The 16,999-nt window shown below is 48.2% G+C and overlaps 1 protein-coding gene and 1 pseudogene across 1 annotated transcript; both read left to right on the top strand.

Moving 5' to 3' along the window:
* The first annotated feature begins 9,966 nt into the window (after nucleotides 1-9,966).
* LOC125533129 lies at nucleotides 9,967-12,672 on the top strand (annotated as a pseudogene).
* A 1,007-nt stretch (nucleotides 12,673-13,679) lies between these two features.
* LOC125529349 lies at nucleotides 13,680-14,342 on the top strand. Its single transcript, XM_048693766.1, has one exon. The coding sequence runs from the start codon at nucleotides 13,971-13,973 to the stop codon at nucleotides 14,178-14,180; it is 210 nt and encodes a 69-aa protein (XP_048549723.1). The 5' UTR covers nucleotides 13,680-13,970; the 3' UTR covers nucleotides 14,181-14,342.
* The last annotated feature ends 2,657 nt before the right edge of the window (nucleotides 14,343-16,999 follow it).

The following is a 16,999-nucleotide window of genomic DNA, read 5'->3' as shown; positions in this document are numbered from 1 at the left end:
CAAGCTCCAGCGATCCATTTATGGACTAGTGCAAGCCTCTCGGAGTTGGAATAAACGCTTTGATAGTGTGATCAAAGCATTTGGTTTTATACAGACTTTCGGAGAAGCTTGTATTTACAAGAAAGTGAGTGGGAGCTCTGTAGCATTTCTGATATTATATGTGGATGACATATTACTAATTGGAAATGATATAGAATTTCTGGATAGCATAAAGGGATACTTGAATAAGAGTTTTTCAATGAAAGACCTTGGTGAAGCTGCTTACATATTAGGCATAAAGATCTATAGAGATAGATCAAAACGCTTAATTGGACTTTCACAAACAACATACCTTGACAAAATTTTGAAGAAGTTCAAAATGAATCAAGCAAAGAAAGGATTCTTGCCTGTGTTACAAGGTGTGAAATTGAGTAAGACTCAATGCCCGACCACTCCAGAAGATAGAGAGAATATGAAAGATGTTCCCTATGCATCAGCCATAGGATCTATCATGTATGCAATGCTCTGTACCAGACCTGATGTGTGCCTTTCTATAAGTCTAGCAGGGAGGTACCAAAGTAATCCAGGAGTGGATCACTGGACAGCGGTCAAGAACATCCTGAAATACCTGAAAAGGACTAAGGATATGCTTCTCGTATATGGAGGTGACAAAGAGCTCGTCGTAAATGGTTACGTTGATGCAAGCTTTGACACTGGTCCGGACGATTCTAAATCGCAAACCGGATACGTGTTTACATTAAACGGTGGAGCTGTCAGTTGGTGCAGTTCTAAACAAAGCATCGTAGCGGGATCTACATGTGAAGCGGAGTACATAGCTGCTTCGGAAGCAGCAAATGAAGGAGTCTGGATGAAGGAGTTCATATCCGATCTAGGTGTCATACCTAGTGCATCGGGTCTAATGAAAATCTTTTGTGACAATACTGGTGCAATTGCCTTGGCAAAGGAATCCAGATTTCACAAGAGAACCAAGCACATCAAGAGACGCTTCAATTCCATCCGGGATCTAGTCCAGGTGGGAGACATAGAGATTTGCAAGATACATACAGATCTGAATATTGCAGACCCGTTGACTAAGCCTCTACCACGAGCAAAACATGATCAGCACCAAGGCTCCATGGGTGTTAGAATCATTACGGTGTAATCTGGATTATTGACTATAGTGCAAGTGGGAGACTGAAGGAAATATGCCCTAGAGGCAATAATAAAGTATTATTTATTTCCTTATAATCATGATAAAGGTTTATTATTCATGCTAGAATTGTATTAACCGGAAACATAATACATGTGTGAATACATAGACAAACAAAGTGTCACTAGTATGCCTCTACTTGACTAGCTCGTTAATCAAAGATGGTTACGTTTCCTAACCATGAACAATGAGTTGTTATTTGATTAATGGGATCACATCATTAAGAGAATGATCTGATTGACATGACCCATTCCATTAGCTTAGCACCCGATCGGTTAGGATGTTGCTATTGCTTTCTTCATGACTTATACATGTTCCTATAACTATGAGATTATGCAACTCCCGTTTACCGGAGGAACACTTTGGGTGCTACCAAACGTCACAACGTAACTGGGTGATTATAAAGGAGCATTACAGGTGTCTCCAAAGGTAGATGTTGGGTTGGCGTATTTCGAGATTAGGATTTGTCACTCCGATTGTCGGAGAGGTATCTCTGGGCCCTCTCGGTAATGCACATCACATAAGCCTTGCAAGCATTGCAACTAATGAGTTAGTTGCGAGATGATGTATTACGGAACGAGTAAAGAGACTTGCCGGCAACGAGATTGAACTAGGTATGGGATACCGACGATCGAATCTCGGGCAAGTAACATACCGATGACAAAGGGAACAACGTATGTTGTTATGCGGTCTGACCGATAAAGATCTTCGTAGAATATGTAGGAGCCAATATGGGCATCCAGGTCCCGCTATTGGTTATTGACCGGAGACGTGTCTCGGTCATGTCTACATTGTTCTCGAACCCGTAGGGTCCGCACGCTTAAGGTTACGATGACAGTTATATTATGAGTTTATGCATTTTGATGTACCGAAGGTTGTTCGGAGTCCCGGATGTGATCACGGACACGACGAGGAGTATCGAAATGGTCGAGACATAAAGATTGATATATTGGAAGCCTATGTTTGGATATCGGAAGTGTTCCGGGTGAAATCGGGATTTTACCGGAGTACCGGGAAGGTTACCGCAACCCCCCGGGAGCTAAATGGGCCATGATGGGCCTTAGTGGAAAAGAGAAGAGGCAGCCCTACATGGGCTGCGCGCCTCCCCCTTCCCCTAGTCCTATTAGGACTAGGAGAGGTGGCCGGCCCCCTCTCTCTCTTTTCCCCCTCCGTGAATCCTATTCCAACTAGGATTGGGGGGGGGGGAATCCTACTCCCAGAGGGAGTAGGACTCTCCTGGCGCGCCACACCTTGGCCGGCCAGCCTCCCCCCTCTAGTCCTTTATATACTGAGGCAAAGGCACCCTAAAACACACAAGTTGATCCACGTGATCTATTCCTTAGTCGTGTGCGGTGCCCCCAGCCACCATAGTCCTCGATAATACTGTAGCGGAGTTTAGGCGAAGCCCTGCTGCTGTAGTACATCAAGATCGTCACCACGCCGTCGTGCTGACGGAACTCTTCCCCGACACTTTGCTGGATCGGAGTCCGGGGATCGTCATCGAGCTGAACGTGTGCTCGAACTCGGAGGTGCCGTAGTTTCGGTGCTTGATCGGTTGGATCGTGAAGACGTATGACTACTTCCTCTACGTTGTGTCAACGCTTCCGCAGTCGGTCTGCGTGGGTACGTAGACAACACTCTCCCCTCTCGTTGCTATGGATCACATGATCTTGCGTGTGCATAGGAATTTTTTTGAAATTACTACGAAACCCAACAAAATGGATCGCTGGAGCTTGCACAGTTTGTTAGCTCCCTTTGGATCGACAAAACCTTCTGGTTGCATCATATACAACTCTTCTTCCAGAAATCCATTCAGGAATGCAGTTTTGACATCCATCTTCCAAATTTCATAATCATAAAATGCGGCAATTGCTAACATGATTCGGACAGACTTAAGCATCGCTACGGCTGAGAAGGTCTCATCGTAGTCAATCCCTTGAACTTGCCGAAAACCTTTTGCGACAAGTCGAGCTTTGTAGACAGTAATATTACCGTCAGCGTCAGTCTTCTTCTTGAAGATCCATTTATTCCCAATTGCTTGCCGATCATTGGGCAAGTCAACCAAAGTCCATACTTTGTTCTCATACATGGATCCCATCTCAGATTTCATGGCTTCAAGCCATTTTGCGGAATCTGGGCTCACCATCGCTTCTTCATAGTTCGTAGGTTCATCATGATCTAGTAGCATGACTTCCAGAACAGGATTACGTACCACTCTGGTGCGGATCTCACTCTGGTAGACCTACGAGGTTCAGCAGTAACTTGATCTGAAGTTACATGATCATCATCATTAGCTTCCTCACTAATTGGTGTAGGAGTCACAGGAACTGATTTCTGTGATGAACTACTTTCCAATAAGGGAGCAGGTACAGTTACCTCATGAAGTTCTATTTTTCTCCCACTCATTTCTTTCGAGAGAAACTCCTTCTCTAGAAAGGATCCATTCTTAGCAACTAATGTCTTGTCTTCAGATCTGTGATAGAAGGTGTACCCAACAGTCTCCTTTGGGTATCCTATGAAGACACATTTCTCCGATTTGGGTTCGAGCTTATCAGGTTGAAGCTTTTTCACATAAGCATCGCAGCCCCAAACTTTCAGAAACGACAACTTTGGTTTCTTGCCAAACCATAGTTCATAAGGCGTCGTCTCAACGGATTTTGATGGTGCCCTATTTAACATGAATGCGGCCGTCTCTAGAGCGTATCCCCAAAACGATAGCGGTAAATCAGTAAGAGACATCATAGATCGCACCATATCTAGGAAAGTATGATTACGACATTCGGACACACCATTACACTGTGGTGTTCCGGGTGGCATTAGTTGCAAAACTATTCCGCATTGTTTCAAATGAAGACCAAACTCGTAACTCAAATATTCTCCTCCACGATCAGATCGTAGAAATTTTATTTTCTTGTTACGATGATTTTTCACTTCACTCTGAAATTCTTTGAACTTTTCAAATGTTTCAGACTTATGTTTCATCAAGTAGATATACCCATATCTGCTCAAATCATCTGTGAAGGTGAGAAAATAACGATACCTGCTGCGAGCCTCAACATTCATCGGACCACATACATCAGTATGTATGATTTCCAACAAATCTGTTGCTCGCTCCATTGTTCCGGAGAACGACGTTTTAGTCATCTTGCCCTTGAGGCATGGTTCACAGGTACCAAGTGATTCATAATCAAGTGATTCCAAAAGTCCATCAGAATGGAGTTTCTTCATGCGCTTTACACCAATATGACCAAAACGGCAGTGCCACAAATAAGTTGCACTATCTTTATCAACTCTACATCTTTTGGCTTCAATATTATGAATATGTGTATCACTACTATCGAGATTCATCAAGAATAGACCACTCTTAAATGGTTTGTGACCATAAAAGATATTACTCATATAAATAGAACAACCATTATTCTCAGATTTAAATGAATAACTGTCTCGCATCAAAAAAGATCCAGATATAATGTTCATGCTCAACGCTGGCACTAAATAACAATTATTCAGGTCTAAAACAAATCCCGAAGGTAGATGTAGAGGTAGCGTGCCAACCGCGATCACATCGACTTTGGAACCATTTCCCACGCGCATCGTCACCTCGTCCTTAGCCAATCTTCGCTTAAACCGTAGTCCCTGTTTTGAGTTGCAAATATTAGCAACAGAACCAGTATCAAATACCCACATGCTACTGCAAGCATTAGTAAGGTACACATCAATAACATGTATATCACATATACCTTTGTTCACCTTGCCATCCTTCTTATCCGCCAAATACTTGGGGCAATTCCACTTCCAATGACCAGTCTGTTTGCAGTAGAAGTACTCAGTCTCGGGCTTAGGTCCAGACTTGGGTCTCTTCTGCTGAGCAGCAACTTGTTTGCCGTTCTTCTTGAAGTTCCCCTTCTTCTTCCCTTTACCCTTTTTCTATAAACTGGTGGTCTTGTTGACCATAAACACTTGATGCTCCTTCTTGATTCTACCTCCGCAGCCTTTAGCATCGTGAAGAGCTCGGGAATTGTCTTATCCATCCCTTGCATGTTATAGTTCATCACGAAGCTCTTGTAGCTTGGTGGCAGTGATTGAAGAATTCTGTCAATGACACTATCATCAGGAAGATTAACTCCCACTTGAATCAAGTGATTATTATACCCAGAAATTTTAAGTATATGTTCACTGACAGAACTATTCTCCTCCATCTTGCAGCTGTAGAACTTATTGGAGACTTCATATCTCTCAATCCAGGCATTTGCTTCAAATATTAACTTCAACTCCTAGACATCTCATATGCTCCATGACATTAAAAACATCGTTGAAGTTCCGGTTCTAAGCCGTAAAGCATGGCACACTAAACTATCGAGTAGTCATCAGATTTGCTCTGCCAAATGTTCTTAACATCGTCAGTTGCATCTGGCAGCAGGCCTGGCACCCAGCGGTGCTTCCAGGACGTAATTCTTCTGTGCAGCAATGAGGATAATCCTCAAGTTACGGACCCAGTCCGTGTAATTGCTACCATCATCTTTCAACTTTGCTTTCTCAAGGAACGCATTAAAATTCAACGGAACAACAGCATGAGCCATCTATCTACAATCAACATAAACAAGCAAGATACTATCAGGGACTAAGTTCATGATAAATTTAAGTTCAATTAATCATATTACTTAAGAACTCCCACTTAGATAGACATCCCTCTAATCTTCTAAGTGATCACGTGATCCAAATCAACTAAACCATGTCCGATCATCACGTGAAATGGAGTAGTTTCATCGGTGAACATTACTATGTTGATCATATCTACTATCTGATTCACGCTCGACCTTTCGGTCTCCGTGTTCCGAGGCCATATCTGTATATGCTTGGCTCGTCAAATATAACCTGCGTATTCCGCGTGCGCAACTGTTTTGCACCCGTTGTATTTGAACGTAGAGCCTATCACACCCGATCATCACGTGGTGTCTCAGCACGAAGAACTTTCGCAACGGTGCATACTCAGGGAGAACACTTCTTGATAATTTAGTGAGAGATCATCTTATAATGCTACCGTCAATCAAAGCAAGATAAGATGCATAAAAGATAAACATCACATGCAATCAATATAAGTGATATGATATGGCCATCATCATCTTGTGCTTGTGATCGCCATCTTCGAAGCACCGTCGTGATCACCATCGTCACCGGCGCGACACCTTGATCTTCATCGTAGCATCGTTGTCGTCTCACCAATCTTATGCTTCCACGACTATCGCTACCGCTTAGTGATAAAGTAAAGCATTACATCGCGATTGCATTGCATACAATAAAGCGACAACCATATGGCTCCTGCCAGTTGCCGATAACTCGGTTAAAAAACATGATCATCTCATACAATAAAATTTAGCATCATGTCTTGACCATATCACATCACAACATGCCCTGCAAAAACAAGTTAGACGTCCTCTACTTTGTTGTTGCAAGTTTTACGTGGCTGCTACAGGCTTAAGTAAGAACCAATCTCACCTACGCATCAAAACCACAACGATAGTTTGTCAAATTGATGCCGTTTTAACCTTCGCAAGGACTGGGCGTAGCCACACTCGGTTCAACTAAAGTTGGAGAGACTGTCTCCCGCAAGCCACCTATGTGCAAAGCACGTCGGGAGAACCGGTCTCGCGTAAGCGTACGCGTAATGTCGGCCCGGGTCGTCTCGTCCAACAATGCCGCCGAACCAAAGTATGACATGCTGGTAGGTAGTATGACTTATATCGCCCACAACTCACTTGTGTTCTACTCGTGCATATAACATCAAACCATAAAACCTAGGCTCGGATGCCAGTAATTTCAAAAAAATTCCTACGCACACGCAAGATCATGGTGATGCATAGCAATGAGAGGGGAGAGTATGATCTACGTACCCTTGTAGATCGCAACGGAAGCGTTGACACAACGTAGAGGAAGTAGTCGTATGTCCTCCCGATCCGACCGATCCAAGCACCGTTACTCCGGCACCTCCGAGTTCTTAGCACACGTACAGCTCGATGACGCTCCCCGAGCTCCGATCCAGCAAAGCTTCGGGGATGAGTTCCGTCAGCACAACGGCGTGGTGACGATGATGATGTTCTACCGACGCACGGCTTCGCCTAAGCACTACAACGATATGACCGAGGTGGAATATGGTGGAGGGGGGCAGCGCACACGGCTAAGGAACGATCACGAAGATCAACTTGTGTGTTCTAGGGTGCCCCCTGCCTCCGTATATAAAGGAGCCAAGGGGGAGGGGGCGGCCGGCCAAGGTGGGCGCGCCAAGGGGAGTCCTACTCCCACCGGGAGTAGGACTCCTAGTTGGACAAGGAGAGAGAGGGGAAAGAGGAGGAAGAGAGGAAGGAAAGGGGGGGGCGCCGCCCCCCTTCCCTTGTCCTATTCGGACTAGGAAGGGGAGGGGCGCGCGGCCACCTCCTGCCTCCTTCTCTCTTCTCCCTCAAGGCCCATGTAGGCCCAATAAACCCCCCGGGGGGTTCCGGTAACCCCCCGGTACTCCGGTAAAATGCCGATTTCACCCGGAACGATTCCGATGTCCAAATATAGGCTTTCAATATATCAATCTTTATGTCTCGACCATTTTGAGACTCCTTGTCATGTCCGTGATCACATCCGGGACTCCGAACTAACTTCGGTACATCAAAATGCATAAACTCATAATAACTATCATCGTAACGTTAAGCGTTAAGCGTGCGGACCCTACGGTTCGAGAACAATGCAGACATGACTGAGACAAATCTCCGGTCAATAACCAATAGCGGGACCTGGATGCCCATATTGGTTCCTACATATTCTACGAAGATCTTTATCGGTCAGACCGCATAACAACATACGTTGTTCCATTTGTCATCGGTATGTTACTTGCCCGAGATTCGATCGTCGGTATCCAATATCTAGTTCAATCTCGTTACCGGCAAGTCTCTTTACTCGTTCCGTAATACATCATCTCACAACTAACATATTAGTTGCAATGCTTGCAAGGCTTATGTGATGTGCATTACCGAGAGGGCCCAGAGATACCTCTCCGACAATCGGAGTGACAAATCCTAATCTCGAAATACGCCAACCCAACATCTACCTTTGGAGACACCTGTAATGCTCCTTTATAATCACCGAGTTACGTTATGACATTTGGTAGCACCCAAAGTGTTCCTCCGGCAAACGGGAGTTGCATAATCTCATAGTCATAGGAACATGTATAAGTCATGAAGAAAGCAATAGCAACATACTAAACGATCGGGTGCTAAGCTAATGGAATGGGTCATGTCAATCAGATCATTCACCTAATGATGTGACCTCGTTAATCAAATAACAACTCTTTGTTCATGGTTAGGAAACATAACCATCTTTGATTAACGAGCTAGTCAAGTAGAGGCATACTAGTGACACTCTATTTGTCTATGTATTCACACATGTATTATGTTTCCGGTTAATACAATTCTAGCATGAATAATAAACATTTATCATGAAATAAGGAAATAAATAATAACTTTATTATTGCCTCTAGGGCATATTTCCTTCAATTAATGCACAGTGTGCCCATAACCAATAAACGAGTAGTCCTAGCGCATGCAGTGGTGCAGAAAAAGGACCGCGTGCATGGGATGCAGCTTACCCACACTCAAAACGCCCTAATTAACTTAACATTAATTGCCTACACACCTTAATCCTCTTTTATTTTGAAAATGCATCAAAACCGAAGTGCGTTCTCTAAACCGTGACGGAGGGAGTACCCTTCACATACAACATATCATGTGATACGGGCCTTCACATGCTACCGTGCTACGGGGTGTTGGCAACCGTGCGAGCAGAATTGAATGGATGCGATGTAGTTAGTGTTCTTTTGTATAAGCCCATAAAAGATGCTCCACTAGTCAAATTTCCGTTGATCCATGGGATCACTAATGACATACTAGTAATAATGTACTCTCTCCATTTTCAAATATTTATTTTTTTAGAAATTTCAACAAGTGACTACATATGAAGCAAAATGAGTGAATTTACATTCTAAAATATGTCTATATACATCCGTATGTTATAGTACATTTGAAATGCCTAGAAAGACAAATATTTAGGAACGGAGGGAGTACATGCAATGCACGTTTATATTAGGTAGGATATTAGTTACACGTTATATTAAGTAAGATATATCTGTTGCACGTTGGTATTTAGTAAGATATCAATTACTTTTTTCACGAAAATGGTAGGATATTGATTACATGGCAGATTTCATGGGACAGCGTTGAGTCAAAACGTGTCTATAACCAATGGCAGTGGTGGATAATTAGAGCGTTAAACGTGTTTGGTGCTCAACATTGGAGCGATTTGAACCGCCAGATAATATGATTTGACGGTCAAGATGATTTGAATCTGCTTCTTTAGGTCTTTTTATATTAACTAGTAATAATACACGTGCAATGCACGTTTATATTAGGTAGGATATTAGTTGCACGTTATATTAAGTAAGATATATCTGTTGCGTGTTGTTATTTGGTAAGATATCAATTACTTTTTCGCGGGAATGACAGGATATTAATTACATGGTAGATTTCAAAGGATGACGTTGAGTCAAAACGTGTTTATAACCAATGACGGTGATGGGTAATTAAAGCGTTAAACGTGTTTGGTGCTCAACATTGAAGCGATTTGAACCGCTAGATAACATGATTTGACAATTAAGATGGTTTAAGTCTGCTCATTTAGATCTTTTTATATTGATATAGATGATATAGATATATACGTGGGGGCAAGGCAAAGACGAAATGAGAAAGCATAGGCTCCATGACCGCAGCAGCAATCGCGGCCATGGAACGGGGCTCCCCTTTGCAATAGATCACTTTTCTACATTAGCTAAGTGGATGCTTGCACACCGAGCATGTTGGTGTGATACGAATCCAACGGCTGTCATTGCTCTGTGGCACACGGAAAAGGTCCGCGGCACACCGCACACGGTATGTTCCCCCTTCACACGGTACACCTGACCTTCCCGTTGAGTAAATTGCACAGAAATATCACAATTCAGACATTAAAAGCAGATTAGTATCAAGATTGGTAATTTTTACGCGTCAGTACCAATTTTAAGATGAGGCCTTGCAAAAGAGGCTAAAAGTGTTGTTTATACGTATTAACAGGGAAACTGACCGGTTGGGCCCGCCCGTCAGGTGCCACGCTGGCTAGTTGGCACGTGCCCGCACGCTGACTCGGACAAGGCTGGGTCGCACCGTTTAGTTGCAGCCCGAGCCTCCGTCTTCGTCTCCGTCGTGCCCGTCGCCACCGCCGACCGCCCGCGCCGCCGTGAGCTCGAGGCCCGCTCCTTCACGACCGCGGCCCTGCTCCGGCCCCACACGCGCACCTTCCCGACCCCGACCCGCCCCGCCGCGCCCGCCTCGCGCTCTCCTCCATCCGCTTCTGCCGCGGCACCAACTCCTCCTCCGCCTCCTCAATCGACGCCGCAGCTTCCTCCGCCTTCGCCGCCACGGCTACCTCCTGCCTCACCTCCTCTCCCCTTTCGCCGCCTCCTCCCTCCTCATCCCCTCCCCCTCCCCGTCAGCCCCTGCGTCCTGTCCCGCCACCGTCTCGGCGCCCCGCGCTGGCGCCCCGGTGGCCGTGGAGCTGCCATGCGGGATGGCCGCCGGCTCGCGCGTCACAGTGGTGGCCCGGCCGACGAGGAGGGACGAGGCGGCGTCACCGCAGTTCATGGTGGAGCTGCTCGGCACCAAGGCCGTCCAGGGGGAGGAGCCGCCCAGGATCAGAGGCGACTTCACCGGCTGCCCCGTCATCGAGCTCAACACCTGCTATCGCATGCAGTGGGCGCTGCCGCAGCGCTGCGAGGGCCTGGCGTCCCGGCCCTGACGAGGATAGAGGTGAGCTCCTTTGATTCCACAGTTCAATCTCGCTTTTTCCTTGCCGTTCTCTAAGAAATTTAATAGTAGTATCTCAATTTTGAAGCTATTTGTTCGTTAAAACCAACACAAATTTCATCAGTGAATTTGCTTGCTATTGGTTCCAATTTCAGTTGATGGCCTCACCTCTGCCGGCTGAACCAGTCAAGTGTGAGAAATGGACTCGGGAATGTCTGAACAGTGGAAGGCCTCACCTCTGCCGACTGAACCTGACGAGCTGTCCATTGGCATCCTTTATGCAGCCAACCATTTCGCCGAGCGGATGGCCGTCCGCAAGTCATGGATGATTGCTACAAGGAAATCATCTAACAGTGTTGGCCGGTTCTTCGTCGCTTTGGTAAGTACTTGTGGATGATTGCTACAACTTTGAAGTTATTTTGCTGACTTTGCAAACTCTAATAGAAGACTTCTTTACAAAATGGGAAAAAGAGGCCAACGAGGAGCTGAAGAAGGAGGCAGAGTTCTTTGGTGACATTGTTCCGGTCCCTTTCATGGATAGCTATGACCTCGTTGTTTTAAAGACTATTTCCATTGCTGAGTATGGGGTAAGAAAAACTAGTACGTATTTAACGGGTCATATCTGTTAGTTCCCCTTTCCAGTCTCATGTTTTAGTGCATTCATGCTAGCCTCTGCCTTTCCTAAAGCAAGCATGGGTTTAATTCCAGCTGGAACTATGATTATGATTGCAAATCCAATGATCGTCTTCTAAACACAGGGTGTTATGTTTATCATGCCTACTAGTGGTATTAGAGTATCATATTTATTTTAGAAAAAAATAGAGTATCATCTTTCTGACAAAGTTCTGGTACTAGTAGTGATATATTTCACCCAGCATACATGAGTGTGATGTAATTTTCCTGCTGCTCTTCAGGAATGGGAAGAAGAAGTATACCCACCTTACGCAAACGGACCGGGCTATGTTATTTCATCAGACATCGTTGAGTAACATCGTATCTAAGTTTGACAACCAGAAACTGAGAGTAAGTCATTACCACCATCCTTGTCAGTCAGTAAGTAAATATCGAAGCATTTGTGTCAGTGTGTCTATAGGCTAACAAATGGATGTGCTTTCCCCTGATTGTGGGTTCAGAAGTTCGACAAGACTCGCCAGCCGGTCGAGTATTCGCACGACGTCAAGTTCTTCTAGGCCGGCTGCTTCGACGGTAACTACACCGTGCACTACCAGTCGCCGCAACACATGATCTGCCTCTGGAGGAAGCTGCAGTCCGGGAGCGCTCAATGCTGCAACGCCAGATGACAATGAAATTGCTTGGTAGTTGAAAAGCAACACCCGGCTCTCTGGAGAATCAAACAGCAAGGATGAGTTCGAGTTTGATCTTGCTTTGGAGGCCCTCTGGATAGTTAGCTTGCGTAATTCGCTCATTCTTTTGGTCAGTGGCTGGTTAATTCAGCTGTTGATTCTGACACTAGCTAGATGCTGACACCATGTACATGTGTCAATTGTTTTTGATCTAGGAACTAACAGCTTTGCTGATCTCACTTGTATATCGGTTGTTCTTATATATACATATTAGATGTTTCGAGTAAATCATTTTGTGTGTTCAGAGCTGCTCCTGTGCATTGTCGATTCCACCTGCAAGTCTAATTGTTCTAAAAATTATGCATGTCGCAGATGCCGGTTGAAGCTCCACGACATGCTCGTGCCACACAGCCCTGCGGCAGCGCCCACTACATGCGGTAGCAGGTGTTGAGCTCAATGACGGGGCGGCCGCTGAAGTCGCCTCTGATCCTGGGCGGCTCCTCCCCCTGGACGGCCTTGGTGCCGAGCAGCTCCACCATGAACTGCCACGACGCCGCCCCGTCCCTCCTCGTTGGCCGGGCCATCACCGTGATGCGCGAGCCAACGGCCATCCCGCACGGCAGCTCCACGGCCACCGGGGCGCCAGCGCGGGGCGCCGAGACGGTGGCGGGGCAGGACACGGGGGCTGACGGGGAGGGGGAAGGGGATGAGGAGGCGACGGCGGCGGAAGGGGAGAGGAGGTGGGGCATGAGGATAGCCGCGACGGCGAAGGCGGAGGAGGCTGCGGCGTCGATGGAGGAGGCGGAGGAGGAGTTGGCGCCGCGGCTGAAGCGGATGGAGGAGCGCGAGGCGGGCACGGCGGGGCGGGGCGGGGTGGGGAAGGTGCGCGTGTGGGGCCGGAGCGGGGCCGTGGTCGTGGAGGAGCGGACCTCGAGCTCACGGCGGCGCGGGCGGTCGGTGGTGGCGACGGGCACGACGGAGACGGAGATGGAGGCTCGGGCCGCGACTAAACGGTGCGACTCAGTCTTGTCCGAGTCAGCGCGTGGGCACGCGCCAACCGGCCAACATGGCACCTGACGGACGGGCCCAACTGGTCAGTTTCCCTGTCAATACGTATAAACTGCATTTTTAGCCTCTATTGCAACGTCTTGCCTTAAAGTTGGTACTGACACGATTATCAATCTTGATACCAATCTATTTTCAATGGCTCAATTATTGTACTTCTGTGCTATTTACTCCCCCCTTACTACCCCCACCATCTGGACGACACGCGCAGGTACACTGGGCACGCACGGGAGGGGAAAAAAGAAAGGAGTTGATCGCCACGGGTGTCGGCTGGGCGGCCCGGCTTGCGTCCCATCCGATGCAAGGCATCGAATCGCGCCAACCGTCCGCGTGACGGCTGCTCCTTTGTTCCCTCTCCACTCCTCTACTTTCCCCTGCTCCGCCGCTCGCCTCCTCCTTTCTATATCCTCTCCAGAATCCACTCCCAGTCTCTCTCCCGAGCCTTCCCGAGTAGTACTCATATGCAGCCGTGAGATCAGATCGACCGACCGAAGAAGAAGAAGGAGAAGCGAGGGGAGATCAGCCAGCGGGCGGAGGATGGCGGACTGGGCACCGGTGGTGGTGGGGGTGGTGCTCTTCATCCTGCTCTCGCCGGGGCTGCTGTTGGAGATGCCGGGGTCGCACCGCCACGTCGACTTCGGCGGCCTCCACACCAACGGCAAGGCCATCTTCGTCCACACCATCCTCTTCTTCGCCGCCTTCACCATCCTCACCCTCGCCCTCCACATCCACATCTACGCCGGCTAGATACCCATAGCCCACAGATTCATAGATGCGCCATGTAATCTGCTACTAGTACTAGCTAGCTCTTGCTCAGTCAATCGATCCCCTCCATGTAATCCGCTTGTAATCCCTGCTTGCCAGATCTCTCTGTACTGCCATCGGTTCAAGAAGAAGCGTATTGAACTATTGATTGAGGTGCCGCGCCATGCCTGTTTATTCATTTATTTGATTTGATCTGATGAGATGTCTTTGTCACCGTGTGGGGATCGATCTGTTGCAGCAAGTTGACTAGCGACTGGCTTCAGCGCTAGTCATCGATGGGCATGCTACCGGAGTTTGTTACTATCATCATCCACTTTCCGATTAATCTTTTTGACTTTGTACGCGATGGAATATGTATTCCTTGCATGGCTCATCAAAGCCACTGAAACTGAAGCATCTTTTGCCAGCCGCCAGGGACGAGCAAAGCTCCATCCACCTACAAAGCTCGCTCTGGCCTTTGTGAGCGAGCAGAGGGGGTGGATGAAGCCGAAATCCCTAATCCACATTGCTCTTGATCCACAGTGCTCATTGCTGATGGGGCTCTATACTTGTTTATGTACATATTTTGAACGTTCCCAAATCACAACCCCTCTCTTAGTCTAGTGGCAAGACGCGCCACATGCATTCAAGCATCTTGCTTGCAAAAAAGTTTTAGAATTTTTTACTATTTATTTTTATTTTACTGTTCACTGGGTGTAGATAGCCTAGGCACCGTTCTGAATATCCGTCTTAAAACCTTTTTTCACACAAATTTAAAGGATTCCAACAAAATAAAAACTAAAAATAACTAATCAATTTCGTTCTCGAGCTTCTTCCTACTGATGCAGCCGTCTGACTCACCATCGTTAGACCGAAGCCGGAGTCGATGGAGGATGGTCCGGCCTCGTTGATAGCCCCCTTGCACAGCTCGAGCCGTTGGTGCTCCTCGACGAGGAGCTCCGTATGATTTTGACGGAGTTTCGCCATGTACCTTCACCACCTGATTCCCCCGCACCTCTCACTACCTTCATGTCGTACCTCGTCGCTAGCTCAGCCGTCTGAAAGGAGCTAATCCGGTAGTGATGGTTGGTGTCCCGATCCTTGATTTCTCACACCCACGCTCCCCATGGCCGGTGATGCACGTTGTAGTACTTCCTTTTCGATGGCGGCAGTGGTAGGTTGGTGGAGGAGAGGGGGCGTCACTGCGTACTCGGGTCGGTTGCGCACCATGATGCAGATCCGCGCTCGAATTAACTGCAGCGACCTTTGATGGTTGGATCCTGCTATTTTGAGGGGGCACTAATTGATCCTTGGGTTGTGGCGTTGGAGGTAGTGCCGACGGAGGTGCAGGGTGGATTTGGGCAGCGCCGGCGTCAATGTGGTGCGAGCCAAGGAGAGAGGTGGTGCGGGAAGGGAAAATTTTATCCTGAGATCAAGGCACCGACGAGTAAATATACACGGCGGCCGGCTTTGAGGGATCGACTAGAGATGCCTTAACAACCGTTTTTTTTTTTTACATGAACACTTGCACATTATTAGACAACATCCCCATGTGCACGTGTATTTCTTTTTGAAACTTCAAAATGTGATCTTTGAACCGTTTGAAATTTCAGGCTCCATGAATACTTTTTTTTAAGGATCCATGGATGGATGCTTGTATGATATGACTGCCTGCGGCCAAGTCCTTTTGTTAGGTGGAGAGATGATCAGTCGTGATCGTAACGTGCCTTGGCGTGCATACGACCGACTACACGAGCATCTTCATGTGGATGAGGTACATGCCTCCCTCCAAGTGACGATTTCGTCGCGTAACATCGCCACATTGTCCTTTTCCCAAGGTGCCGTGGAACAAAGTACACATCTACTGAACTCCCCCCCCCCCCCCCCCCCCCCCCCCCCCGCGGCTCCCGTGTCGTCCCCCGCGGGCGACCCGAGGGCGACTAGGGTTTCCCCCCTGTGCCGCCACCCCCTCCAGCATCCCCTCCCCTAGCCACCACTTAAGGACGCCCGGCAAGCCGCGGCGGCCCCGATGAAGGTGGCGGCGAGGTCCCTCGTCACTTCGTTCCCCTCGCGAAGGACCACGGACTCCGGGGCGGCGGCCCCAGTTGGCGAGGTGGCGCGGCCTCTGCGACAGGCGGCATGCGCGGGATGTGGCGGCTGGCCTCCTCAGTTGCTCGGGCGGCGCGGAGCCGGTGGGGGGTGGTCGTGGCGCGGATTTCTTCCGATCTAGATCTGAAGGTCGGGCTGTTTTCTCCTCCTCTGCTCACTCCTCCCCTTCGGTTGTCCGCTCTGCAGCTTTGGCTGCCAGTCTCGGTGCCGGCGGTGTGCTGGTGGCACAGTCTGAGTCCGGGGGAAACCCTTGGTAGGCTCTCCAACCACGGCGGTGATGGCGCGTGCGCACATCGCCTTTCTCCTTCAAGGCACCGCTGAGGACTCTCCTATCCATCCCCGTCCCAGATCCCGGGTGAAAACCCAAAACTCGTCTCGGGTTGGGCGGCGGCGGTGCCCTGCGCGTCGTTCCCTCCTTGGAGGCGCCGCCTTGGGTCGTCTGGTTCTCCGGATGAGTGGCGCTGAGGTAGGAGAGCGCCCGCCGGCTGCGAGTCCAAGCAGAGGCTTCTCCAAGCTTCGCCCTTGGGTCTTCGCAGCTGGTTTCTTCGACAATCCCCCCAACGGTTTTCCTTCTGTTCTCGATGCCCGGGCGGGTGGCAGTGCAGCTAGTGGTGTGAGGCTACGGCGTGGTGAGAACCGTGAGCTATGCCTGTTCTGGGTTACGACCGGCACATGTCCGTGCTCTCGGGTGAGCGCCCAACGACCCGACGGTG

This window comes from Triticum urartu, chromosome 1 (genome assembly GCF_003073215.2).
Source record: "Triticum urartu cultivar G1812 chromosome 1, Tu2.1, whole genome shotgun sequence".
NCBI lineage: Eukaryota > Viridiplantae > Streptophyta > Magnoliopsida > Poales > Poaceae > Triticum > Triticum urartu.
This window is presented reverse-complemented; position numbering and strand designations above follow the sequence as displayed.

What these genes read in the sequence shown, in the direction of transcription:
- LOC125529349 (XM_048693766.1), top strand. Translation starts at nt 13,971, where the DNA reads ATGGCGGACTGGGCACCGGTGGTGGTGGGGGTGGTGCTCTTCATCCTG.